The sequence below is a fragment of the Rhineura floridana genome, chromosome 2, assembly GCF_030035675.1.
Source record: "Rhineura floridana isolate rRhiFlo1 chromosome 2, rRhiFlo1.hap2, whole genome shotgun sequence".
NCBI lineage: Eukaryota > Metazoa > Chordata > Lepidosauria > Squamata > Rhineuridae > Rhineura > Rhineura floridana.
This window is the reverse complement of record NC_084481.1, coordinates 174,148,136-174,174,985: the sequence shown is the minus strand read 5'-3', so window position 1 is coordinate 174,174,985 and position 26,850 is coordinate 174,148,136. Positions and strand designations below refer to the sequence as shown.

Here is a 26,850-nt window from a genome sequence, read left to right as displayed (position 1 = left end):
CAGCAGAATAGGGGAAGGGCTGTAGCTCAGTGATAAAGCATTGGTCTGGCATGCGGAAGGCCCCAGGTTTAATACCTGACATGTCCAGGTAGGGCTCTCCCTGTCTGAGATCCTGGAGACCCACTGCCATGTCAGTGTGGACAATAATGTGCTAGTCGATAGACCAACGATCTGACTCAGTATATGGCGGGTTCCTATGTTCCTTCCTAGAATTATTTGCCCTGATTGGGTACACCCACAGAGTCATCATGATTTATTTCTTTTAACAATTAATTACAATGTGCTAGTAGTTATTTCAGAAAAGACACACTAGTGTGCCTCAGCACACTAATAATGATGATTACAATGTTAATAATAATAATAAATATTATTCAAGTATATTCAATAATTATTACCTACTGGGGGCTTCCACTCCTGTGTACTTTGCTCGCCTACCCACCACCTAAATCCAGGAATGGAACCATCCCCACCTCATCTTCCCCACCTCCTCCACTTGTTGGCTGGTGTGCCTCACCTGCTACCACTGCCATGAGCCAACAGCATTCAGAAGGCTGGCATCATGCGATTACAGCATGTCAGCAGCCTAAGACAAATACATGTATGGATGAGGCAAGCTAGTAATATTATCCCAGTGTTACAGATACAGACTAAAAGGAACAGCCAGAGACTACAAGTGGGGAAACAAGTTTTTCTTAGCCCTTTTCCCTTTGGTGTCTTTCTCTCCAAGAAATTACCCTCCCCATTTCCTTCTCTTCCCTTGGGAGAAAATATCCCTATCTTTTAGTAATATCTTTTTTTTTCTACTTTGGACTGGTTGTATTTATGATTTTAATTTATTGTTGTTTTAGTGTATTTTGTAAACTGCTGGGATTTGGTAACAAACGGCAGCGTAGAACTGTTTTAAATTAATAAAATAAAATTGAACACCAAATGTAACTGGCCCTGCAGTGAAAGTTGCATTGGGAACTTCCATTTACTCTTGGGCTGCAATCCTAACCCCATTTATTTGGGAGTAAGCCCCACTGAATAACAAGAGAAAACCGCCCAGAGAGCTATTGCTAGTCGGGCGGTATATAAATTTAATAAATAAATAAATAAATAAATAGATAGGGTGGGATATGAGTGCAATAAATAAATAAGTAAAAGAGGGCAGGAGTCCTGCAACTTAAATAGTTGTGTAGAAGAGGGAATTTCAGCAAATATTTCAGCTCGAATGCATCTGACCAGCCTATCCACAACACATGTGGATTCTGTGGCAAGACATGTAGGGTTTCCTTAACAGACAGCTTAATACAGAATGGGTTCTCAGAAGATAGAAAATTGGAAAACTACTGATTTAGGTAATCATGCCACTAGAATTAAGGAGGAACACTGAGAGGAAGAAGATAGCTAGACAGATCCAAGAGAATGTAAACATCTACAAATAAAAAGCAGAAGTGAACATGTTGAGGACAAGGTGTCAGGATTAAAGCCATCATAGCTTTGTTGATAATTCCTTCAACAGCTTTTAGGCAGAGATTTACATGGTTTAGAAATAAAGAACCTATCTGATGACTTTTCCAAAGAAGCCTGGCATTGTGAGTGTGATAGTCTCCTACCAGTTTTAAGATAAGGTTGACGTGTGCAGATAAGGGTGAGGCGGCTTCCACATTGCTTAATTGAGCATCCATCCTGATTTGTTTACAAAATGTTTGCAAGGCAGTTAAACAAAGTCAGATGTTTATTGAGCATTCATTCTGATACGTTTACAGGGAGGTTATGTGACAGTGTCAAGCAATTGTTATCCTACACTTTCCACAGCATTTCCCCATTACTTTCTTTCTTTACAGCAAAAATTCCAACCTGGAAGTTTCTGGAATCGGATTGTTGCACAAGAATGCTGAATCCACTTTAATTGCACAACCTGAATTTGTCAATATGCACTTGAATCCCACTCTTAAATAAGTGACAGTTAGGAAAAGTGACCTGAACTGAGACATGAAAAACGTATCTGTCAAGAGATTTAAGATTAATGGTGTGGTTACTGTGTTGCTCCAACAAAATTACTAGAAAATTAGATAGGAGAGAGGGGAATAGTAGAGCTGTGAAAGAGTCAATAGCCTGTGGCAGAGTTAATCCAGTGCTGAAATCTGATGGTGTTATTTTAAACAAAACAATTTATGAGCAAAACTTTTGTCAGTATTTCTTAGTGCTCAGACATTCCTTAAGCATAACCCTTAATGAAGTTAATGGGCTTTTGGTAGCAGAAGACTTAAGAGCATGGAGAAGTTAGCTCCCTTCCAATCTGTTTTTTATCTAAGATGCCATGAAGCCAGCTGAATATGAAATCTGTTTAGTTCAAGTCCTGTAACTTGGTGACCTTGCAGAACCATCAGCTGGTGTAAATGATACTTTGTATTATCTGAATGTTGCTTTTGCTGAAACGATTTATTGATTAATGACTACTAAAGCCATACAGCCTAACAGTGCAATCCTCTGTGGGTCCTCTTGGAAGTAACCACCAGGGTTGTAATTCTTTCAAGACTTGTTTTTTTTGTCTACAAAGTTTTAAAAGTTGTCATCAAGAAAACTTCATGCTTCATTGACAACTCCTGGTTGAAGAGCAATTTTATAGCATAATGATTCTCAGCTGCATGCTTTTCTTCTCATCATAATTTTCATTGCACAACTTACTTTCCTGTCTCTACTTCCCACACTGTCTGAAAGGAGAGAATCCAGTCTTTGAAGATACCTATCTCTGATGCAGGAGGAACAAAAATGAAAATATGAATAGGGATTATTGTGAACAGCATTCAAATACAGAGTGAAATTTCAGAGAGTAGGCTGGAGATCACCATCAGGTACACTAATTCAGGACACTTCCAGACCTGTTTATTGAGCATTCATTCTGGTTTGTTTGTGGGGACATTGCATCAAAGCAAGTGCTATCCCACACTTTCCAATGCATTTCCCTGCTGCTTTCCTTATATAAAAAAACTGATCTTTTGTGGAAGTGGGTTTGTTGTGCAAGACTTCCCAATCAATTATAATTGTGCAACCTGAATTTGCCAGATTCATAGGGTCGCCATAAGTCGTGATCGACTTGAAGGCACATAACAACAACAATTGAATCCCACCCTCAAATGGCAACCATCTGAAAGAGCCTCAGACTTGAATCCACCATGTGCTTACTACAGTAAGGCTGTGATGACTCTTCACAGACTATTAGTATTTCAATGTACATGGTATTTGGAGGCAAAAATTGATTTATCAGATAAAAGATGACTAACAACATGTTGCCAGCAGTAATAAAGGTGAAAGCGCATTTCGGTATTTCAGGCCAGAGCTCCCCCTTGTGTTATATAAGCCACTTTGCAAAAAGAAAAAAGAAAAGAGAAATAAATTGACAATGGTATAGCATGCTGAAATGGAAATGGACTGCCTTCAAGTGATCCCGACTTATGGCGACCCTATGAATAGGGATTTCATGGTAAGCAGTATTCAGAGGGGTTTACCATTGCCTCCCTCTGAGGCTAGTCCTCACCAGCTGGCTAGGGCCTGCTCAGCTTGCCACAGATGCACAAGCCAGCCCCTTCCTTGTCTGCAACTGCCAGCTGGGGGGCAACCAGGCTTCTTGGGACTGTGCAGCTTGCCCACGGCTGCACAGGTGGCAGGGCACGTGACCCCCTGTGCCACTTCCTGTGAGGGTGATCTTTAGCTGGCCCTTGACACCCAGGAGACACGAGCGGGGATTTGAACTCACAGGTTCTGGACTCCCAGACAGGCTCTCTTCCCCGCTGTATATATTATAAGTGTAATAGATAATGGCGAGTTAATCACACGTCTTTGTTCTGCTCTTTCAGAAGCACCAAGGAAAGGTCTGGAAACCTTTCATCATGTATTTCCGTCATACGTGGCACAGAGGTGTAATGTATGACTCTTTTATAGCCACCTACACAAGCATGAGTCCCACTTAGAGCACAATCCTATGTATGTTTACTCAGAAGTAATTTCCATTGGGCTTACTCCATAGTAACCACAACCTTAAATCTAACGGTCAGCTTAATTTGCAATCTGCTTATCATGTTTATACATACACAGTCATTTGATCCTTGTTTATATGAATTCGGATCAGAGCTTATTAACACACTGTGGTGGTTCCTGTCTGAGGCTGATTATTTCCTTAGGGCCAAACAAGAGTCTTGTACAGATATAGCAATATTTTAACAGACTAGTTGCAATCTCATCATTGTGACAAGCCTGATTTGATACATTTGAAAAACATTTTTAAAAAGCAAAGAAAGATGGCCATAAATATGAAACATTATCGAGGGGTGGGGGTAATATGGTGTGGTCCATTAATAAATGTGTAGTCCGTTAATAAATCCCACTGGACTGGGTGAAGCTCCAAAGTAACATGATTACATTTACACTGCACAAGGCAAAAACAATTTGATCAATCCCATCCTCCACGTGAGCAGGATTAAGACCAGCCAACCAAAACTTCTATTTCATCTCGGCTACCATACGTTTCTTCCCCCTAGAGATAGGAAAATATAGAGTATCACATGTACCTTTAAAAGGGGCATTATCTAACTGAGGATGCCTACAAGCCATACATTAAAGCACTTCCTTCCCCTGCCCCCCAAAAACGTCTGGGAATTGTAGTTTGTTAAGGTGCTGGAAATGGTAGTTCTGTGAAAGGTAAACTATAGTTCCAAGGATTTTTGTGGAGGAAGGAGGTTTGTTTTAAATGTGTTTTACATGTATAGGCCTATTGAAATCAATGAGCGTAAGTTTGTCATCATGACTAACTTAAGTTGATTGATTTTAATGGGTCTACATAGCCGGGTCTCACACGGCACATAAAATAGATAAGTTTTCGTGGACTCCTGTCTGCTTTGTCAGATGTATGAAATGTTATTCTGCGATGCACAAATTTTTTTGAAGGGGGTGGGGATTGAAAGTGAGAAGGCAATGAGATTCAGAAAAGTTTTGTTGTTATGTGCCTCCAAGTCGACTACAACCTATGGCAACCCTATGAATCAGCGACCTCCAAGAGCATCTGTCATGAACCACCCTGTTCAGATCTTGTAAGTTCAGGTCTGTGGCTTCCTTTATGGAATCAATCCATCTCTTGTTTGGCCTTCCTCTTTTTCTACTCCCTTCTGTTTTTCACAGCATTATTATCTTTTCTAATGAATCATGTCTTCTCATGATGTCTCCAAACCTCAGTTTCATCATTTTAGCTTCTAGTGATCGTTCTGGTTTAATTTGTTCTAACACCCAATTTTATTTGTCTTTTTTGCAGTCCATGCAAGCTCTCCTCCAACACCACATTTCAAATGAGTTGATTTTTCACATTCGTACATAGAGATTGGAAATACCATGGTCTGAATGATCCTGACTTTAGTCTTCAATGATACATCTTTGCATTTGAGGACCTAGTTCTCTCATAGCTGCCCTCCCCAGACCTAGCCTTCTTCTGATTTCTTGACTATTGTCTCCATTTTGGTTAATGACTGTGCCGAGGTATTGATAATCCTTGACAAGTTCAATGTCCTCATTGTCAACTGTAAAGTTACATAAATCTTCTGTTGTCATTACTTTAGTCTTTTTGACATTCAGCTGTAGTCCTGCTTTTGTGCTTTCCTCCTTAATATTCATCAGCATTCGTTTCAAATCATTACTGGTTTCTGTTAATAGTATGGTATTGTCTGCATATCTTAAATCATTGATGTTTCTCCCTCCAATTTTCACACCTCCTTCATCTTGGTCCAATCCCGCTTTCCATAGGATATGTTCTGTGTATAGATTAAATAAATAGGGTGATAAAATACACCCCTGTCTCACACCCTTTCCGATGGGGAACCAATCGGTTTCTCCATATTCTGTCCTTACAGTAGCCTCTTGTCCAGAGTATAGGTTGTGCATCAGGACAATCAGATGCTGTGGCACCCCCATTTCTTTTAAAGCATTCCATAGTTTTTCATGATCTACACAGTCAAAGGCTTTGCTGTAATCTGTAAAGCACAGGATGATTTTCTTCTGAAATGCCTTGCTCCGTTCCATTATCCAACGTATGTTTGTGATATGATCTCTGGTGCCTCTTCCCTTTCTAAATCCAGCTTGGATGTCTGGCATTTCTCACTCCATGTATTTGATTGTTAGCTGTCTTGAAAGAATTTATATCCTGAAAGTTGGGATATAAATAATCGTAATAATAATTAACACATGGTGTGATAAAAATCCTTTGTTTAAATTCAGCTGAGTGATAGCGCTGAGCCTCTTGAGGTAGTCTCCCTCTGAAGTTCCTTTGTTCAGGTATGGCTACTTTACGGTCACTTACAGAGGGCTCTTTCAGACTGTTACCAGCAAATTTGGGTTGTGCAGTTACATTGATTTAGCGCTTTTCTGCAACAACTCCATTCCATTGCCCACACCAGACATTTTGCTATAAGGAAGGTGACAGGAAAATGCACTGTAAAGTGTGGGATAATAGCTGCTTGATGCATATGGGGCGTGTCTAATGCTCTCTACATTAGTGCGAGGATTTACGCTTGCACAAGGAAACATCCTCCTCCCCCGTGCCTTCCCCAAATCTGCTCTGAAGGGTTGTAGGAATACCCAGAACAGATTTAAGGTTGTAAGAGGAGTCTATTGCACAAATGTAAATCCTAAGAATAATGGAACAAGTTACTAGGCTCTACATTGGAATCAAGCCATGGTGTCCACAAATAAATCTGAATGAATGCTCAGTAAACAGCCAACCTCATCTAACCTCCCTGCAAACTTTGTGCGAACAAATCAGGATGAATGCTCAATACACTGGCTGTCTGGAAGCAAACAAAATGTCCTGGGAGGTTGAAATATCCCCCCACTGATTTTTTAATATTGCCATTTCTGATGTCAGATTTATGCCTGTTTATTCCTTTTGTGCAGACACTGACCTGTTTTGTCCTATGTAGAATGCAGAAGGGTATTGCTGGCAGATGATGGCATATATCACATTGGAAGATAAGCAAGTGAATGAAACCCAGATGTTGTGGATGACATTATTAAGTCCTGTAGAGATGGTGTCTGAGTAGACATGGCAACCGAGTTGGCATCTGGGTCTGCTACAGGAACTGGTCCCTGTGTCTGTATCTCTCTGTTATGCATCCTGTTGTTTTTGGAAAGTGTCTGTTTTTTATTTGAGGGAATATCTGAAAGCAAGTACAGGCCTCCCACCTATGGCAGTGGTTGTCAAGAGCATAATATAAGGGCTGCATTCACACTGTACATTTATTACACTTTTGTTCCACTTTAAACAATCATGGCTCCCCCCCAAAGAATCCTGGGAAGTGTAGTTTATGAAGAGTCCTGAGAGTTGTTAGGAGACCCCTATTCCCCTCACAGACTGGCATTTCCCAGAGATCCCTGGGAAGAGGGAATGATCCTTAAACCACTCAGAGAATGTAGCTCTCATAAGAGGAATAGGGGCCTGCCTTCTAAGAACTCACCCTTCACAAACTACACTTCCCAGGATTTTGGGGGGAAAGTTATGACTTTTTAAAGTGGAATAAGATTAGAATAAATGTATGGTGTAATGTGGCCAAGAAGAGCCTGCTAGATCAGGCCAGTGGCCCATCTAGTCCAGCATCCACACAGAGGCCAACCAGGCTCTTAACCTTTTTTGGGTCATGAACCCCTTTGAGAATCTGATGAAACCCCTCCCCAGAAAAATGCACATAAACACAAAGTTTTGCATGGCATTCTTTTTATTGCATTGGAGGTTGATTCCCCCCCCCACATAGACAGAATATAAAAACAATCTTTACAAAGAATTATGTCTCTCTCACTCTCATTTTTCATGCAAAAATTAATGGCCACTTCCTGGAAAAAATGAAATAAATCTGAGTTGTGCAAATATAACAAAAATGACAAAAAATAAACTTTAATTCTGCTCAAAACTAAATTTCAATGAAAATGCTGCTGTTGTTTGGCTTGAATGAGAAGCTGAAATTCTTGACATATGGCAATGCATATGTCATCTTTGACACCCAGTTGATTTTGTTTTGATGGCAACAAGTGCAGAAAACCTAGACTCACAAAGGTATGTAGTAGCAAATGGAATCTGATCTCCCATGGCTCACTTTTCCAGACGAGGGTAGGTTTGTGTCAAGGAACACAGAATTCTTCAAGACTCTTCTAATTGATGTTGCATCATTTCCTTTGTCCTCAAGTCAATGAGGTCATCTTTGGCAAGGCCTGCATCACTGATGTTTTTTATGTCACCAAGGAAAGGACTATGAATCCACAAATCCACGTTTCAATTTTAAGGTCATCTGAGCAGAAGTAAGCTTCAAAAGAGTTCTGCAGTGTCTCCAGGTGTCTGCAGATTTCTGCCTGCAGAGAAATTGACAAAGCTTTGTCACTCTCAACTCCAGCCTGTGGAAGCATTCCAGCACTGGAAAGTTCGCATAGTTGTCCGCCTCCAGTCTCCTCTTCCAGAGTAGCAGCTTGACCAAAAAAGCTATAATGGTGACTGTAGGGCCTTGAATTGAAAGATTTACCTCATTCATATGGCCAAAAAGATTCAACAAGAAAGCCAAGCCATGAATGAGCTCCTCCCTGTCAAAGTGAAACTTAGGCCCATAGTTCAATCAAATGCTTCAAGACTTGTCCTCTGGAAAGCTATCAGACTTCTCTGTAGTAGAGAAGAACTTCATATTCTGCTCCCATTTTTTGGCAAAATGTCTTGCAAATGTGATGATTAAAGGCCCTGGCTCTGATGAAGTTGGTGACTATCATGGCAGTAGTTTCAGGATTGTTGGCAGAGTCTTTGATGCCAATGCATGCCAATGTAGAAAGCAATGGGTTACAAAGACATGTGGAGCTTCTTTCTTCACCAAAGCAGCAAAACCAGATGTGTTGACAAGCAGTGCAGGTGCCCCATCTGTTCAGAGTACCAAGATTTTTCTACTAGTCAAAGTTTTGCTTGGCAAATAAACTTTTCACCATTTCAAAGATGTCCATGGCCTTTGTAGTTTACAAAAGAGGCTCTCGAAATTAAGGATGGAAAGATCTGTCAATTTCAGTTCTCTGTTTCTCACTTTTCTAATGTTAAATTCAGTTCTCTACATATCTGCAGCAATCTGCGGGTATTTTTTAAAAAATCCTCATGAAAATTCTATACCATTTTAGTGCAAATTTCTCCTCATGTGCTTTAAATGTATGGTGTGTTCTGAATTTGATTAATCTGAACAGATGTGCTTGTATCATAGACCTTAACTATAGACAATTGATTTTGTGGTGTGTTCAATCTAGATGGAAGATGGAAGAATGCAAATACATGTAGCAATCAAGTCCGTTTTCAATATAAGGTGGTGCTTATATGTCCATTATGTAGTTGCACAATAGTGTTCAGAAAGTAAGGGCGCAATCCAACTCACCTTTCCACCGGGCTGGGGTGAGTGGGATGTTGCAGATCTCTGGTGACATCAGAAGGCTCCCAGCTGTGCTGGGCTCCACTGGCCTCCTCCAGCAGCAGCCCTCCACCATGGCTGAGCCAGGACACCTCCAGGAGCCTACTGGCACTGCTAGGTTTCCGCTGGGGACAACCAGCCCTGTGGATGGAGGGCTGGCAGAAGCCCTGAAAATGGACATTCCGTGGGCATGGTGAGGGAGGAGCTGTAGGGGCACTTACATGAGATCCTCCTCATGTTCAGAGCTCTCCCCTGGGTTCACTCCACACAGAAACTCCATCGGCCAAAAGGCTGGCGGAGTAAAAAATTGTAATGGGCCTCTATGGTGAGCGCTTACTTCCCAGGAGGCTGATTCATGGGAGCTGGTGCTTCCCAGCTGGCTTGTGTGCAGAGCTCCCAGCGGAGCTGGTGTTGAGCCGGGCCAGTGGCTCCTGAACAAGAGGAGGATCCTGCGGAGCTCTTCGCTGGCTCCTGCTCTGCCTCTGGCTCCGTGGATTGCTGTTAGCCTTTTGTGTGGACTGGTCTAGGAGCAATTGTAAAGCATGGAATGGCAGGGATGGGGAGAGAAAATAAATATTAATAAATGTCCCCCCAATGGATCACTTGAAAATTGCTGAGGGTCTTGGCGGACCACTTAATGATTTTTCTGCCTGTTGTAGCAATTGTAATGTGCATGCACTAGGTGCTGTATGATTTTTAAGTGTATTTTTATTGCTGCTTTTATTTCTTGCATTGTATTTTATTACATGGCATAGGATTCAAATTGTAGTACAATAAAATACAATATAAGAAATAAATGAAGCAATAAAATTCAGTTAAAAACCAATATGAATATTTAATGCAGACATGCTGTGGACCACCTGAACGATGCTCACAGACCACTGGTGGTCCATGGACCATAGTTTGGTAACCCCTTATATAAAAGTCAATTTTGAGTGCATACCTATCTGGACATCTGGAGGGCTTATATCAATTTGTATGTTTAATTCAAGATGCGTGTACTGATGGTTATTGTATCTGTAATGTAAACAGATGGTGATTTATTGTTATTAATAGTATTCATATATTAATTTTCTTTATTTTTTATCTTTAATATTTTATTTCATTATTTTACTTTGTTTTCTTTTTCTTTCCCTTTATTATTAAATTTACAAATAAAAATTAATAAATAAAAAGGCTTACCCACCCCCTCCAAATCTGCAATATGGGGGAAATAATACTGAACAATTTGTTTCTCTCCTAGTAAAGCAGGAAACATTGCCTGATGATTTTTTAATGTCCCCAAATCAATGCTCTCGTATAACAAAAGCAGAGGGTGAAAAGAGCACGAACTTATTTTAAAAAAAACTTTTTAAAAAGTATGGGGGGGAAGCATGACGCCGCACCAAATTACAACTGTAATAAAGTTCTGAATTCCTTCATTATCTCCAGTTACCATTTTTATCCCGCAACCAAGGAGAAATGGTCTAAGTAACAGACTTCCAAATGAACAGTCACTCTTTACATTATTGTGTCTATGTTTGCTTTGTTTTGAAGTGCAAGGACCCTTTAGGCGTTTCCAAGAATCGCCGGACTGTACTAACTTTCATCCTGCATGAAAGCCTTTGAAAGAGACCCCGACGATCGAAGCAGCACGTTGTCGCTAATCTTTTTTTCATCATTCTAGCCATTCTGACCCCGTAACAAGGATTATCTACTGCCATTTCGGGCGTTTCTCAAGGCACGTCCTTGGGAGCCAGCCGTTGGGGGGGGGGTCTTGCGATTTCGAACAGGGGAGTGAACCAATCAGAGAGGAAGAGCAATAGGGAGGCGCTCAGTTTGAGATGATATGAAGCGGTGGCCGATAGAGTACTCAGTTTACCAGTGAGAGAGGCGACGGCTGCGGCTCGGATGGAGATCATGGAAAGCCGAGGGAGAGGACTGGCGAAGCTGGCGGTGCAGCAACAGCTCCGAGCCGCCTATGGGATCAAGATGAAGAACCGGACGGGGAAAGGGAAACCGGCGGCAACCGCTGGCGTGGAAGGGGTGAGTCGGGAGAAGGCAGGATGGGCGCAGCGATGAACTCCACAATTGGGCCGACTCGATAGCCTTTGAGCGCGAGGGCGAGTAGGCGGACGGGAGCAGGGAAAAGCAGTTGGCTTTGATGTGGGGCAATTAAGCACTGGGCTGTGCGCTTCCCCCAACTTGGCGTCCTTCCCGGCTTTCCCGCCCCCCTCCTGCCGGGTGTGAGGAGAGAGGAAAGGGAGGATCTGCCCAGGTGGCTGAGCCTTGTCCCGCAATGCCTCCCCCTCCACTTCTGAAGAGTGAAGATGTACTAAAACGAAGTGTCCGAGAAACAAACATAAAGCGGTGAGCTGAGAAGATGCTTGTAGAGGGAATTCTGGTGTCGCGGGTATATGATAATGGTGGTGGCTTAAAGCTAGCTTGGCGGTGTGTTGGTGTGCAGGCTTCAGATCCTTATTCAGGCCCCTTACTTTTCGGTATTGAATAAGGGATTAGAAACCAGCGAGCAATTTCAATCTCATCTTCTTGAAAACATAGGAAGCTACCTAGTATTGAATCAGTCCATGAGCCTGTCTAGCTCAAGATTGCCTTTTCAGATCTATGATCCATATTTAGCCCAAACATGTATTCTTTTTAAAAATCATGTATTTGTATGATGCTAAAGCTGTGGTTGTGACCTACCATAGATCAGGCTGCAGCTCAGTGGTGAGTCCTTGCCACCAGATGAGACCAATGGTCTGATTGTCAGTGGCTCTTGATTTTGGACAGTAGGCATTCCCAGCCCTATCTGGAGATATCAGGGACTTTTTGCTTGCAAAACATGTGTTCTGTGACTGAGCTGTGTCCTTACTAAGAATACTGGACAACATGAGGTGTATAGTCCAATCCTATGTACATTTGCTCAGAAATATAAAGTTCAATAGGGCTGACGCTAATCCCATTAAATCTAATGGGATTTGGTTCTGAGTAACTATGCCTTGGATTGTGCTGTAAGGTGTGCTTTCCTTATTTTCATTCACAGGCTGAGGGAGGAAATCCTCCCTTCTCCCAAACCCTCAGAAATAGTTTGGAGTCAGAATGTGTTGGTCTGTGAGGATCTGTGCCTTGCATTATTTTAAAAAGGACAGGCTTGCAGGGACAACAGTGGCCTTGTGTTGACAGTGGACTTGAGTTGTTTTCTTGATTAGGGAAAAAAGAAGTTGCACTTCAGCAAAGCACCAAAAGGCCTCCAGTGCATTAAAAAAGAGCTTTTACTCCAAGTGGCCGCTGGTGTGTTCACCACTTCCTTTGCTTTCCTGATTAGGAAGCCTAAAGATGAGATGTGCCACAAGATTCTTCATCTTTTTGAGTAGTTGTTATAAGCTTTCAAGGACAAAAGTTCATTTTGTCATACATGGAGTGTTATCCTGAGTTAGCAGGTATATACGCATACATGAGTGTGTGTGTGAGGGGTGGGATGGAGGGTTAGCAGTGAGGCCAGAGGGAAATGATGCAAGAAATAGAGACATCGGTAATTAAAATTTAAATGTATGTAATTAATTACAGTGACTGTTCATAAAGTATTTTTGATGGTTGCACAATCAGATTTAGGATATCTGTGTTACCATCAATACTGCTTTGTGAATGGTCACTCTAATTAGTTACATATATTAAAGCTTTAATGCCATTTATATTGTCTATTTCTTGCAACAGTTACCATGAACTGATTGCGCAGTCATCAAACATACTTTGTGAATGGTCACCTAAATTAGGCTACATTTTCCAGCTTTAATGCAATTATGACTGGCATTTTTCATAGACCTGTGACCTCACAACTAACTTTTTTCTCTCTACATCCATATCCTGCCAATTCAGGATAATAATCTTTGCATCTGATGAAATGAATTCTAGTCAGTCAACTTTATTGCTTGAGCCACAGGCCATCGCAAATACACAGCAAAATTGAAGGATAAGATTGTCACCATAAAACTACTTGAGGCATGTATGCTGTGCAAAGGCAAAAGGACTAATATATTGGATTCTAGTCTACAAAAGCTTATGATTTTTTTTATAATAATAACAAAACAATATATATCAACATAAACAAACAACAATTCCCCCAACCCTGGTCACAGAGGATAAACATATATATAACATAAAAAGATAACATACATCATTTTTCAATGCATTGAAAGAGAGATGTGATAAACTTATGGATATACCATATAAAAAGTAATAATAAGACTACCAGAATTTAAGTGAACCATATGGATCTTGCTATAGATGAGAGACCGTCATGTAAACCATATTTATTTGCATATTCAATAAATAACCACCATGTAACCATATATAAGTCAGATTTAGTATTCTCTTGTAAATAATGTAAATTATCTAATAAGGTCAAATTCCATATATTTCTGTACCATGCCATTTTATCTAAATTTTCTAATATTTTCCAGTTTTGTACTACCGTTTGGCGAGCTGCCATTACAAGTTTAGAGATCAATAATTTACAAAAGCTTATGAAATGATACTTTTGTTAGTTGTAAAGGTGCCACAGGATTCAGGATGTTGCTGCAACAGACTGATTCAGCTACTCCTATGGAAAGTGTCATAAGGATGTGTCTTCAGTTCCCTGTGGCCACATACACACTCATAAAAATTTCCTTTCGGCTCCTCCTTACAAAGGGGTTTTTCTTACTTTGTGTATACTTTTCTCTCAGTAACATGTACATCTGTTGTAAGTTTTATTGAGGTAACTCAGTTGTGACAGAATGTGTTTCTAAGTTTCTTGTGATCTTAGGACAGTTTAGGTTTAATTTATATAGAAACCAAACATGGTTAGTTAGCAGTTAGGTTTAGCCTTTAAAACTGGTTAGTGGCTCTTGCTACTATTTATCAGTTTTTAGCAACAGTTATCAGTTCCTAACAACAGATTACATGCTCCATGTTATCCAGGCTGTGAAGCAGAGTTCCTAATCTAATCAATTGTTTTTGGAATTTAGTTTGCTTGTGAGCTTGTGTCCTAAAGTATGCTTTTAAAAGCATTGTGTCTCATCATTTTAAGACAATGATGCAACTTCACCCATGGATGGACTTCTATTCCAATATAACAATCTTTGTCAACAATAGTTATATCAAATCTTTGGTCTAATTTATTTTGTTTTAAAGGTCTTATTTTAAGACCATCTTTAGTATCTATATAACTGTGTCTGGTTTGGGATTTCTTTATCAATCTTCTAAAACTAAGCCTTTACACTATAAACATCTTTCTAAAATTTTCTCTCCAGTTGTAAGAAATTCAATGTTTTTGCAATGAAAGCAAAATGTTCTTAGTTTAGAAATGAAACAAAGCACTTAAGAAAGTAATATTAGTGTATGCAGACACTGCAATCTTTTTCTCATTTTTTATTGGAAATGAATGTCTTATGTCTACTTGACAGTGGAGGACTAGGAAAGACATAATGATTTCCAGAATTAACAATTGTTTATTTTTACTGTAACACTGATGGCTAATCCTGTTTTTGTTTTTCGCCCACTCCTCATAAACTGGCAAAATGAGATGCTAAGATTCTTTAGTTCAGCAGCTTGTAGCTCTATTTGTAATATATATAAAGTAAAGTACATTTGTAATTATTGTCTGAATAAACTATACCAAACATAATAATTTAATGGTGAATCAAGTTACACCTGATACATTTCATCTTCCTAAAGTAACAATGTGACTTTTGATCTGTAAAAGATGCAATACTTATTTTTTTACCAAATCTTTCATTGTTTTGCAAAATTTCCATTTTTCCCCAGTCACCCCCTGCAAAAAGCTGGTTTTTTCCTCCCCATGACTTCAGAATTTATGCAAATTTTACATCTCTACAACAGTCCATGGCTGGCCATTTCTTTCTGTGGCTAGTGGTCAGATAGTATACCACAAAACATAATAGACTAGCTTCTGGTAAATGGGTTGAGGCCATATATCTGACCACTGCATGATTCTTAATCTAGCTGTAATTTTTTTCTTGCATTTAAAAAAATATTTGGGCGCATGAACTACTTGAAGGGAAACTTGTAGAAACTAGTAGAAAAATAGCATACATGCATCAACCCTGTTTATACTCTCCCTTCTCCACTTCACTTGCAATGCAGCTGTCTGTTTGTGTAAACTTCCTCTTTAAAAGAGCAGCTTAAGTTCTGTGAGGTTGTTAAAGTGAAGGAATCCACACTGACAACATTCTAGATGGCTCATGTAATATAAATGCTTTAGCTTTTATGACAAAATAGAACTAGCATAGAGGTCCTGTCCTACTCCATTTTTGGACAAAAATACAATTTGTATTCTAGGGTAAAGATGAATGAGCATGCAGTTACGTTTTCTTGAATGAGTAACCAAGAATGTGTGTTTGTAAGGATCAGGCATTGTGATTAGATAAGAATACTATCTGCAGTCTGTTCTTGGGTACAAAAAGAGTAATTTTTCACCTGATAAAGCAGGCTGTTGCATACAAAGTTTACATCACACTAAACCAGTATCTAAGGAACCACTGTGTAGGGCCCAAGCTGTTTCGGAAGCTTTCAAGGAACATTCATGGAATTTCTTTTCTTTTGGTTTTTTACTTTTAAATATTAAAACTTATATTTTTGTGTAAATTGCTCTACATCATATGGCAATATGGAGATATAATAGGCTTATATGATTTTGCATAATGGGTTTTGGGTTTGCAGTTATAAGACTTTATGAAATTGCTGTTAAACTTCGATTGCATACTACAAAAAGCTCTTTGTGACAGTTCTATTTAAGCAGGGTTCTGTTGTTCAACCAGAGTAAGTGAGTTACACATTGCAGCTTAATTCTGCAAATTGTTAGTAGTGGTATACATTCACTTAAAAAAAAAAAAGTCAGGTTAAAATTGTGTTTAATTCATAAACATAAGGAACTCTGGTTTCCTTTGCGTTCTGCTTTGTTCTGTTACTTGTTGCAAATGTAATTATTGCGTTTATTTCTTAGGGCAAAATATTTGGAATAGCTCTTCATGAATTACCTCATCAAGATGTGCCTGAATATGGAAGTATACCTTGGTAAGTAAAACTTGTAACATGGCATAATAGGGGTAGTCACAAATATGCCAACTTCAATTTTAGGTCATGCATTTTATTTTGGTAGGAACATAAAAATAAATCCAGGGAGAGAATAATATCATGTGATCAGATCCTGAAAATTTACCTTCCCCCCCCCCCATCCCATGGTTGGTGCTGATGAAGGAAAGTTCTTCATATTGATGAGGGAAAAGGAAATTGCAACATTCCCATACTAAAAACAGTAGGCATACAATGACTTCTTGTCCTGATAGAGGGGAGAACTTGTGTCTTTCTCGTAGAGTATTGTGAAACAGTGTTACTGAAAGTATATAACTGGAGATGCTGAGAAGAAATGGCAATAGATGCCTTGGAGGAGAACAACTTTTTTTAGTTTTTTATTGTCAAGCTGCTGGTAAGAAGCAAGGAAGCTGTAGGACAGCTGAACTGATAAGTCCCACTTTGTGGCCCAGAAGAAGTTGAGGGGGAAGGGTTATGCTTGCCATCCACAAAATGATGGAGAGCATGATGGCTCATTATAAATGTCACTTTTTGATATATATCAGCCCGGATATAAGGAAATTTCTTTGCTTGCAGAAATTCTAATCTTAATGCCAAAGAAACTGATTCTTTTTCTTTTTTCCCTTCCAGCTTCTTGGTTGAGGCATGTAAACATTTAGAAGAACACATTCACACTGAAGGGCTCTTCAGAAAATCTGGATCATTTGTTCGCTTAAAAACGTTAAAGGTATAGTATGACTGCCATTATAAATTCAGTGCCTAACATAAATACAGTGCCTAACAGTGCTCACTGTACACTGTACAAAAGTTAAAAACATAATAGGTTCTACTTTCAGTCTTATGATTTAAAGCAAACTAAATTATTAACATGGTCTGGGCTGATATGCCTTCAAATATCTCAACAGATTTGCATTTCTTTGAGAGGTCTGTATGGTCTTCCGTGAATGCATGTTGCTTCTTTCAGGGGGGGGGTTGTGTGTTTTTCTGATATGGCTATGTTCATTGTAAAATTTATTTTTATTGCTAGGGTAAACTTGACCAAGGTGAAAACTGTCTGTCTACTGCACAGCCATGTGATGTTGCAGGGCTTGTGAAGCAGTTCTTCAGAGAACTGCCTGAGCCCATCCTTCCAAGTGACCTGCAAGAAGCTTTCATCAAAGCTCAACAACTGGGCATTGAGGAGAAGAATTCTGCCACACTGCTGATTTCCTGTCTTATGAATGACAGAACAATTCATACACTCAGATATTTTTTCAAATTTCTCAAAAAAGTGTCTCTAAGGTAAGTTGTGTTTGCGACTGACCCTCTGAATGTGCCTGGAATAGTACTACAAGTTTGCAAGAAGCAGTTGTTCCATTGTAGGTATTCTGTATAACTTTAAATTTTAAAAGCATATAATGTTAATTTTACATGCCATGTAAATATCTCAAAAGCTTTTCTAATAGCCAAAAACCAGCCTTACTGAAATAAATATTAGGAAAAGAAATCACACTTAATATGACTTAACTGTTGTATTCATACCTTGGAAATTTATTTTTATTGGAATACTTGTAAATATGTCTAAGACATGCCAACTCAGTGGCATACAGTTGCATTATAATGTTTGTGTTGTAGGAAAAAATGGAATCCATTGAAAGCTATTGACATACTCATTTTAACACTCCCAAAGACCTATACACCATATTTATATTATATATAAAATGCTGCTTCCAAGGGATAATGAGCGGAGAAGTTAATTATATCTCTATAGTTTCCAGTTTGAGTGCTAGGATGTATTGCATGTAATGCTATACCATCGTTTATTACTCTGTGGATGGACCTCCACAGTTCTGAGCAACGCATCAGAATGCAATGCTCCCTCCTCCCCTAATGTGGCCAGGAGGAAGAGTTCTGTTGAATTTTGGTTTCACTTCAAAGAATTTTGGCTCAATGTTTTATGCTAACTAGAGATGTGAGGGCCCAGGGAAAAACTGGAAAAATTCAGGAAAAAAATGATTTTTTTCTGAAGGCTTTTTTTTTTTTAATTGGAAAAAATTAAGAAAATGGATTATGGAATGCTTAGTTTAGCATGATGAATAAAATGTTTCACTGAATATTGGTCCCCCCTTTTTCTCAGTTCTTTTAATGGGAAAAGGTGCTTTATGTCTGCTTAACACTGTGGAGGACTAGCGGAGACATAAATAATTTTCTTTGTTATTAATGTTGATGGTTCCTTCTGTTTTCTTTTAAATTGTTTACCTGCTCATAAATTTGCAAAACAAAAGAGGTTTTTTACAGTTCAGATGACATTTTGGGCAAATCATGCCTATCTGTTAGTCACTTGATGTCAGGCATAGAGATTTCTCATCTCCAGTGTTAGCACTAACATCAGATATAAGCCTGTGTGTGCCCCTGGCTTGAAATTTGAATCACCTGGTGTTTGGTAGATGACCACCCACACCTATCAAAAATGGCCCATGGAGGGTGGACAGTTCTGGATCCAGCCCTTTGGCTAAAAAGGTTTCCCGTCCCTGATGTAGTGCTAAACCATGGTTGAATGTTTTTGTGCGAAGTGGACGATATGATATCTTATTTATTTATTTATTAAATTTATTTATATCCCACCCTTCCTCCCATAGGAGCACAGGGGCAGCAAACAAAACACTAAAAACACTCTAAAATATCTTTAAAACAGACTTTAAAATATATTAAAACAAAATATATTTAAAAATATATTTTAAAAAAAGCTTTGAAAACATCTTAAAGCAATTCCAACATAGATGCAGACTGGGATAAAGTTTCTACTCAAAAGGCTTGTTGAAAGAGGAAGGTGCCAAAAAGATAACAGAAATAGTTATCATAATGCATTTTTAGAAATGGAAAACGTAAGCGAATAGAGCAATGGGAAAGATTTTTTGTGTTATGTGTGTTATTTGTCTCCTTGCCTTTAATTTATTTTTTTTCTAAGACTCAGAGGAGGGGGCCAGAAATTTAAATAGATCAACAGATTTTTTTACAGTATTTGTATGCCATCTTTAAAGAGTGAAAACTCTTCCACAATTAAAAATAGACACAACAAATATATAAAGCAGTACAGTCTACAACTCAGTCAGTTATTCCAAGTGTGGGGAACCTTTGGCCCTCCAGATGTTGATCAATTACAACTTCCATGAGCCTCAGGAAGCATGACCAGTTGCCAGGGAAGATGGGAGTTGTAGTCCAGCAATATCTGGAGGGCCAAAGGCCCTCCATACCTGATCTATTCCCACACCAATACTTCTCATGCAGAGGAATTCCTGCCTAATCCCAACCTAGCCTTCTTCATACATTCTTCTTTGCATTGATTGAACAGCAGTTGGTAACAATAAAAGTGAGGCAAAGTTCAAACAGTACTTAGAAAACCCTTTTTATTCAAGCAACTCAGGTGTATTTTTACACATGTCAAGTATAAAATGAACATCATTAGATAATAGGGAACATATTTTTTAAGAAACTACAAATTGGACAGTGAACCCTGTATTGAAAATCCAAAAACTTACTTTCAGGCTACATAAGCAGGAGTGCACTGTGAGATTTTCTCGGTGTAGAAATACAGTTGGAAATAATTCTTAAACAACTCCACTAATTTAAGGCTAAGCATTCACATAGCCTTTGGATCATAACTTGTAGTTAGAGATGATAAAGGCATACCAAATATTACAGGTGAACTAACTTAAAACATGCACATACATAGTTGCTGCCAGTCACCCAAACACTTAAGCTTTCTACAACATATCTTTTTTCTTAAATAATTGTTGGTTTCATGTCACTTGCATGAGTTTTTTCCTTGAGAGCGCTTGCAGAGCTACGTGTCTTGTCTTGTTACCTGTAGGGGCATGCTTCTCAAATAATAGCTAATCTTAACCAGAAAGGTTCTCACTAGGGTTGGTGTCACCCGGTGCGGTAACTCATGGTGTCACCCCCATGGACCTCCTCCCGTATCAGACCATACAGAATCCTTAGTAATGTTTTTTGTACTAATGTTACTCGTAAATCGTAATTCCCGTATATCACTGAATGTAATGGCAATAGTAGTGACATAAACAACTAGCAAAATTAAAACTACACCTTTAAATTACAATATCATACGCACAGCCCAAATTCTTGCTCTTATCACTAATGGGAGTTAATTATCTTGCATATGCTCATAGTAAATTTTCAGATACTTTCAGACCCTCAGCAATTTTCAAGTGGTCTATGTAGAAGAAAGGTTTGGGAACCCCTGGAATAAGACATCTGCTTATGTCCCTATGCTGCTCTCACCCCTCATTTAGGTGCCTGGGATGCATGCGTGTGGACACACCTCCTTACAATTATGGAAAGTGATTCTTATAATACGTCTTCAGACACAAAGTTACATAGGTATTTATCAGTTGTTTAGTAGAAAATTCAGAGCTGCAGGGTCCCTTCATGATAGTTACAGCCACGTACACCCTTTTTTGCTCCTGGATTAAGAATGAGATCTTTGTTAATGCATTCTCTCACAACAACAAACATCTCTAGGAGCCAATCAGCATGAAAGTGGAGAGCGTTAGCAACTGAGAAGAGTCTTCTCAGTGGCTGATTCACCTCCTTTTACTCTGATTGGCTCCAATCTGCAGAAAAGGCAAGGAAGCATATTAGAAGACTCTTCTCAGTGACTAACACACTCCCTTTTCATGCTGACTGTAGGATGCTTGGAGACATAGCGACCCTGCTCCCAAAAAAGCAGAGGGACTAAGATCCCCTGGGCAACTGCCCTCCTGGTGCTTATGGACATGACCGTAATATATTTTGTGACGTGCAAGTTCAATATTATTTAAGTGTGTTTAGGATTACACTGATGGCATTCCCAAATATGTACTTTCACACAGACTTTGGTTTTCCATAACACAATGTTTGTCCAAGCCTCCACACTTGGGGGGGCACTGCTTGCACACCCCTTCCATAAGCACATCAAAGTTGGATACACACCTGAACCAAGACCCAGACAAAAGGGCACTCAAAACAAAAAGGCAATTACAGTGGCTGAGTAGATCTTGTACAGTGGTTATACTGACTGGGCAGCCACTGTCCTTCACATTTTATAAAATACTTTTTCCTATACAAAGATTAAATTTCTGTGTATGAAAAAGTAATATATGAAGTGGTCTCAATAATGAGAAAAGTAAACAAGTGAATGGTGATCCAAATGTTTTTCATTCTCACGTTATGAAGCTAGCTGCCAGATGATGTATCACCGTCCCTACGCATGCAGCGTAGACTGAAAAAACAGCACCCAAGCCACCATTCAATACATGCACATGTTCTTTCCAACGTGAATCTACAGGTCTCAAAAAGTAATGTGTGACAAAGTCCTCAAACACCTTATAACATGCCTCAGACATGGTCTCTTGTTCTACCAGCATGCCTTCACACCATCACTTTGCCAAAACATAAGGATAGGTAAATTGCTTTTAGGGAGGTTCACAATTATGATTTCCTGTTTATTTAATCTAAAAATATTTAAAATACATAAAAACAGCCAGGGGAAGATATTGGAGAAATATAAAATAAATACAAATTAAAAAGGGGGGGAGGTGAAGAGACCTTAAATGTGCTACTCACCATCTCTCAGCCTATCCTCCCCTCAGGATGAAAACAATGGAGAACCATGACCACCCCGAGGAAGAAGGGCACACTTAAAATGTAGAGGGAAAAATCATCTACAACCATAGTGTGAAATCAAATACTTATTGGGACACAGTATGAAGAAATATTTATATAAACATGACTCTCAAATATGTTTATGAATTACACAATCTGTAAATATATTTATAGTGCAATCCGATGTTTGTTTACTCAGAAGCAAGTCCCAATGTATTCAATGGGGCTTACTCAAACTGGGAAGTGTGCAGAGAACTACAGCCTCAAGTGATAAGGAACTTGTTCTTTCAACTTGTTCTTTTAAGTTGAGACCTTATCCCAGTCTGAGTCTGTGTTGGAATTGCTTTTTAATATGTTTTTAAGCCTTCTTTTTTAAAAAGCTTTTAAAAATATTTTCAAAGATGTTTTAATATATTTTAAAGTCTGTTTTTATGATGTTTTAAAGTGCTTTTAGTGCTTTTGTTTGCCGCCCTGGGCTCCTACTGGAAGGAAGGAAGGACGGGATATAAATCAAATAATAAATAAATAAACTTCATTCACCCAACCCAAAATTCAGAATCATGCCTCTTTAGGCTGTTTTCCAACTGTTTATTCTTGCTTTATGGTTATTGGATTTTAAATGGCTTTATTTCTTGTTGTGAGCTGCCTTGGTTTCCAACCCTACCTCACAGGGTTGATGGAAAGGCTACACACACACTGCAGATGTATAAATACATACAGCCCATATAATAGTTTATTGTCAAACCAGTTGGTCATTGCAGAAAAATCAGTATTAGTTTTTTAAAAAATCAGTATTCGTTTCCTACAGAATAAAAACTGAAATACCTAAGTAAGCCCTGCCTACTTGCTTTAGGACTGGAGGGTGGGGGACAGAAAGAGAACACAAACTCAATTCTTTTTTACATTCACTCCAAAGTCCCATTGATTTTCAGCACATTCATAACCATGTCTACTCAAAAGTAAATCCTATTGAATTCAGTGGGATTTACTCTGGACATATGGGATTAGTAATGCTTTTACCCCCACAAAAGCAGGTATTGGGAAGGTTTTGAAAACACTGCCCAGGATCTGACTCCTACACACAAGAGGAGAAAAAACTGAAATGTATATACTTACCCAATTTATGAGATTTTCAGATAAATGGGGGGGGGGACCACCATTTTCTGGCCTTGCAATGAGGTTTACTAGACACTGGCACAGGTCAACCAAACACTTCACTGATTGGCTGCAATCCTGAACGGGCGGGGTTAAAGCTACGAAGTGCTATACAGTAGTTTAAAAAAAGATTTAATGGGGGCAGCTGATGTTTTTATGTATATCTCAAGAACCGGACCACCTAGAAACTTAATTTTTTTTAAATTAAAGTTGAGAATCACCCCCCTCTGATGGTGTCACCTGGTGCGGTCCGCACCCCCCTAGTGACGCCACTGAAGGTTCTGTGCGGGCCTCCCAACTAATGTAGAAACTTACTCTTGGATTAAGTAACAAGAAGGGGCATTTTGCTCCATCAGAACAGTATAAAAAAAATCCCCACCCATTTGTATTCCCTTGGCTATGTTGCTCACTCAGATTTCCCCCCCACATCCCTCTCAGCCTGCCTACCGAGTACTTCCCTGAACCCCAATAACCCAGCAGGGAATGTTGAAAACATCCCCTTCCCAAACCCATAGCAACATGAGATAGTTAGCAGCAATCTTTAAATTTATGAAGAGCTTGGTGTAGATCCCAAAGTAGCTTCCACATGACTTGCAGATCTTCATGTAACTGGAGAGTATGAAAGGGGTCCCTTTAACTGCATCCACCCAGAACTTGAGTAGTCTCTTCAAGGGTCTCTCTACTTCTAAAATAAACTTTTAAAAACATTTTATTCCTTGCCCAAGACAGCTGCAAGTTTGAGGAAGCAGAATCTTGTGCTGTGTACTATAAGCTAGTTGTAGAAGGACTAGACAACAGCTTTTCAAATTAGCCAGTGAACAAGAGCTCTTCAAGTGCAGTGCTGACTAGTGCTTTGGCCAATGGAAATAATAATTGCATTCATCTACAATTTTTGTAAACAAGTATGAAACTTCTGATGCAATTGTAATTTTTGTTTCCTCTTCCAGATCTTCTGAAAACAAAATGGACAGTAGTAATCTGGCAGTAATCTTTGCCCCAAATCTCTTGCAATCAAGTGAACCCGACAAGATCTCAGCTCATACAGAGAAAAAGCTTCGTTTGCAAGCTGCGGTTCTGCAGACACTTATTGACCATGCAGAAGAGATAGGTAATGTATTATTTAGGGACATTGAATGTTTAAGTAGTTGTAAAATATTCCTTATATAACGTACATAATAATTGCTCCCTAATTCAGGGCATGTACCAAAGTTTATCTTGGAAAAGATACCTACAATGCTTGGTGTTGACGGCCCTGTGTCCACTCCTTCATTGCAAGACTATGAAGAAAGTGAAGGTGAAACGCCTGGTGAACACACAAGGAGGAGGAGACTGAGCATAGGAGGTAAATGCATTGCTGTCTGTAATTACTTGTAACAAAGGGAAAGTAGCTATACAATAATGTTCAGATTGCTGAACTAAAGAGAAAAGTACATTTGCATGAAATATCAATGATAGGAATGTTTAATGAGCTGTGTATGCAGTATGTGTGTCTTGATTCTGAGAGCAGGCTGCTTAACAGTTGATTTATAGATTTATTTAGACTATACAACTATAAATTGATATGTGTTTGGATATAACAGTAGGGTAAATGATGGCTTTTCCCTGCGGCAGTAGCAGCAGGACAGCAGTCACAATTTTTGCTCCGGAAACCTATATGTTTCCAGTAAGCCATAGTTTGACATAGCATAATCTATTTATTATTATTATTATTATTATTATTATTATTATTATTATTATTATTATTATTATTATTATTATTATTATTATCATCATCATCATCATCATCATCATCATCATCATCATCATCATCATCATCATCTGCTCTTCACCATAAGATCTCAGGGCAGATGACAACTTAACAATACAATATTAAAAGCGGCTTGAAACAAATTGTATATGCACACTGGGTCTATGTTTTGGGTTCAGTGATTTTTTTTTGTCTGTTTAATTATGTTTAATTCTTTTTGAAAAGTATTTAACTGTGCAAATAAAATCTATGCCTCATTTTGCTGGGACCTCACAAGGTTCTGGAAGGTTATGTTTAATACTTTGTGGTCAGTTTAACCTATTTCTTTGCAGGCAGCCTGCTTTCAAGCCTTGATGGGTAGAGTGGAGGGAGGGAATCCAAGTGAAAGAAAATTGTATTGGCTCTTCCAGCTAACCTTCACAAAAACTAACAAAAGGAGCTTGTTGAAGGGTGGCAGGGGCTTAACAACAACATTGTGCTTCTGAGTTTGGCATGAGAGACTCGCAGTGGAACTCTCATTTATCCAAAGCAGGAACATGTCACTATGCTGATTTGTTTGTCCTCTTCTGGCTCCTCCTCCAGCTCTGTTTTCATCCCTGCCTTTTCCCAAAGCAGACATATATTGCTCCTCTTCCTCAGCTTTCTTTCTATTCTCCTTCTTCCCCTCCCAACTCTCCTGCATTGAATTTTCCCCATCAGTTCTTACTTTAGCCTTAAAAAATGGTTGTGTTTCTTCTGGTCATGAGGATACGGGATCTGCAGCTTCAGCTGCCTCCCAACACTCCTCTCCCAGCTCACTCAAAATAAAACACAGGTGAACTGGGGGAGGGGCAGCTGTAGAGCATTAATCGGATGCCTAGAGTGGCTGTACAACAAGCAAGACACGGGATTATTAGGAGAGGTTCCAGGAAACTTATGAGTGGAAGGGAAGAGACACTGGAGGAAGAAAAACGGCAAGACAAGGAAGATAGGAATAAAGTGGACTAGCTACAATTAGAATCGGAAAGGAAATAAATTAAGTCTGGGGGTAACCCCAGTGGCAAGCCACTAAGGGAATATTGCAGAATAGCACAGGCAGGTGAAAGGAACTGTTATGCTATAGACAATAGGACATAGGTATAGGAGGGAAAGTCCTACATCTTGGAAATAAAAAGAGAAAAGGGGTCCTGTGATGAAAAAGGGATTTCCAAGCCTTAGTGGCAAGGGTCCCTCCAGGCAGTATCTGAGGCTGAGACGCCAACTGGTGTTCTGAGGATCCTAAGAAGCAGATATGACATATCTGCTTTGTTTGTCCATTCTTTACTGCCCCCTTGGGGCTATGGCACCGTTCAACAAATGAACTCAAAACTTTCTGAATGTTAGTCTCCTAATCCATGTCCAAAGGGTAAAGTCTATCCAGATCCAACCTTCCCTCACTGCAGGGATCAAAGCCCAGGGAGTTGCCTCCTATCAAGGTATCTCCTGCTCACCTCCCTTGAGAGAGTGACATGTCCGATACAGAGGACTCATTGAGTTCTAGACTGCTTAAATGATTTTTCTATCTTAGGTTTGCATTCTTCTGAACAGGATCCAGCACAAGCTGCAACAAAATCTTTTTAGAAAACAGTACTTTTCCCTGCTGCTTTTAGATAGCTGAGTAGTTCATCCCTTTAGGCAGCAAGAAAATTAACGATTGGCACAGAAACACTAAACATTATAGTAAGGATGGCCAGTGGGCCCTCCAGTGATTTGGCTTACAAATCACATCAGGCCCAGCCAGAATGGCCAATAATTGGGAACAACATC

The 26,850-nt window shown here is 39.3% G+C and overlaps 1 protein-coding gene across 3 annotated transcripts in view; it reads left to right on the top strand.

Moving 5' to 3' along the window:
* The first annotated feature begins 11,038 nt into the window (after nt 1–11,038).
* The window catches only part of ARHGAP11A (Rho GTPase activating protein 11A), a 28,524-nt gene continuing 12,712 nt past the window's right edge, over nt 11,039–26,850 (top strand). Inside the window, exons 1-6 of one of the 3 annotated variants that reach the window (XM_061611492.1) lie at nt 11,039–11,471; nt 16,432–16,502; nt 17,151–17,247; nt 17,548–17,801; nt 24,266–24,426; nt 24,514–24,660. In XM_061611492.1, coding sequence (XP_061467476.1) covers nt 11,337–11,471; nt 16,432–16,502; nt 17,151–17,247; nt 17,548–17,801; nt 24,266–24,426; nt 24,514–24,660 — 865 coding nt within the window. In that variant the 5' untranslated portion in view covers nt 11,039–11,336. The remainder of the gene's footprint in view (nt 11,472–16,431; nt 16,503–17,150; nt 17,248–17,547; nt 17,802–24,265; nt 24,427–24,513; nt 24,661–26,850) is intronic. The other 2 variants (XM_061611493.1, XM_061611494.1) reach the window with 2 other exon arrangements.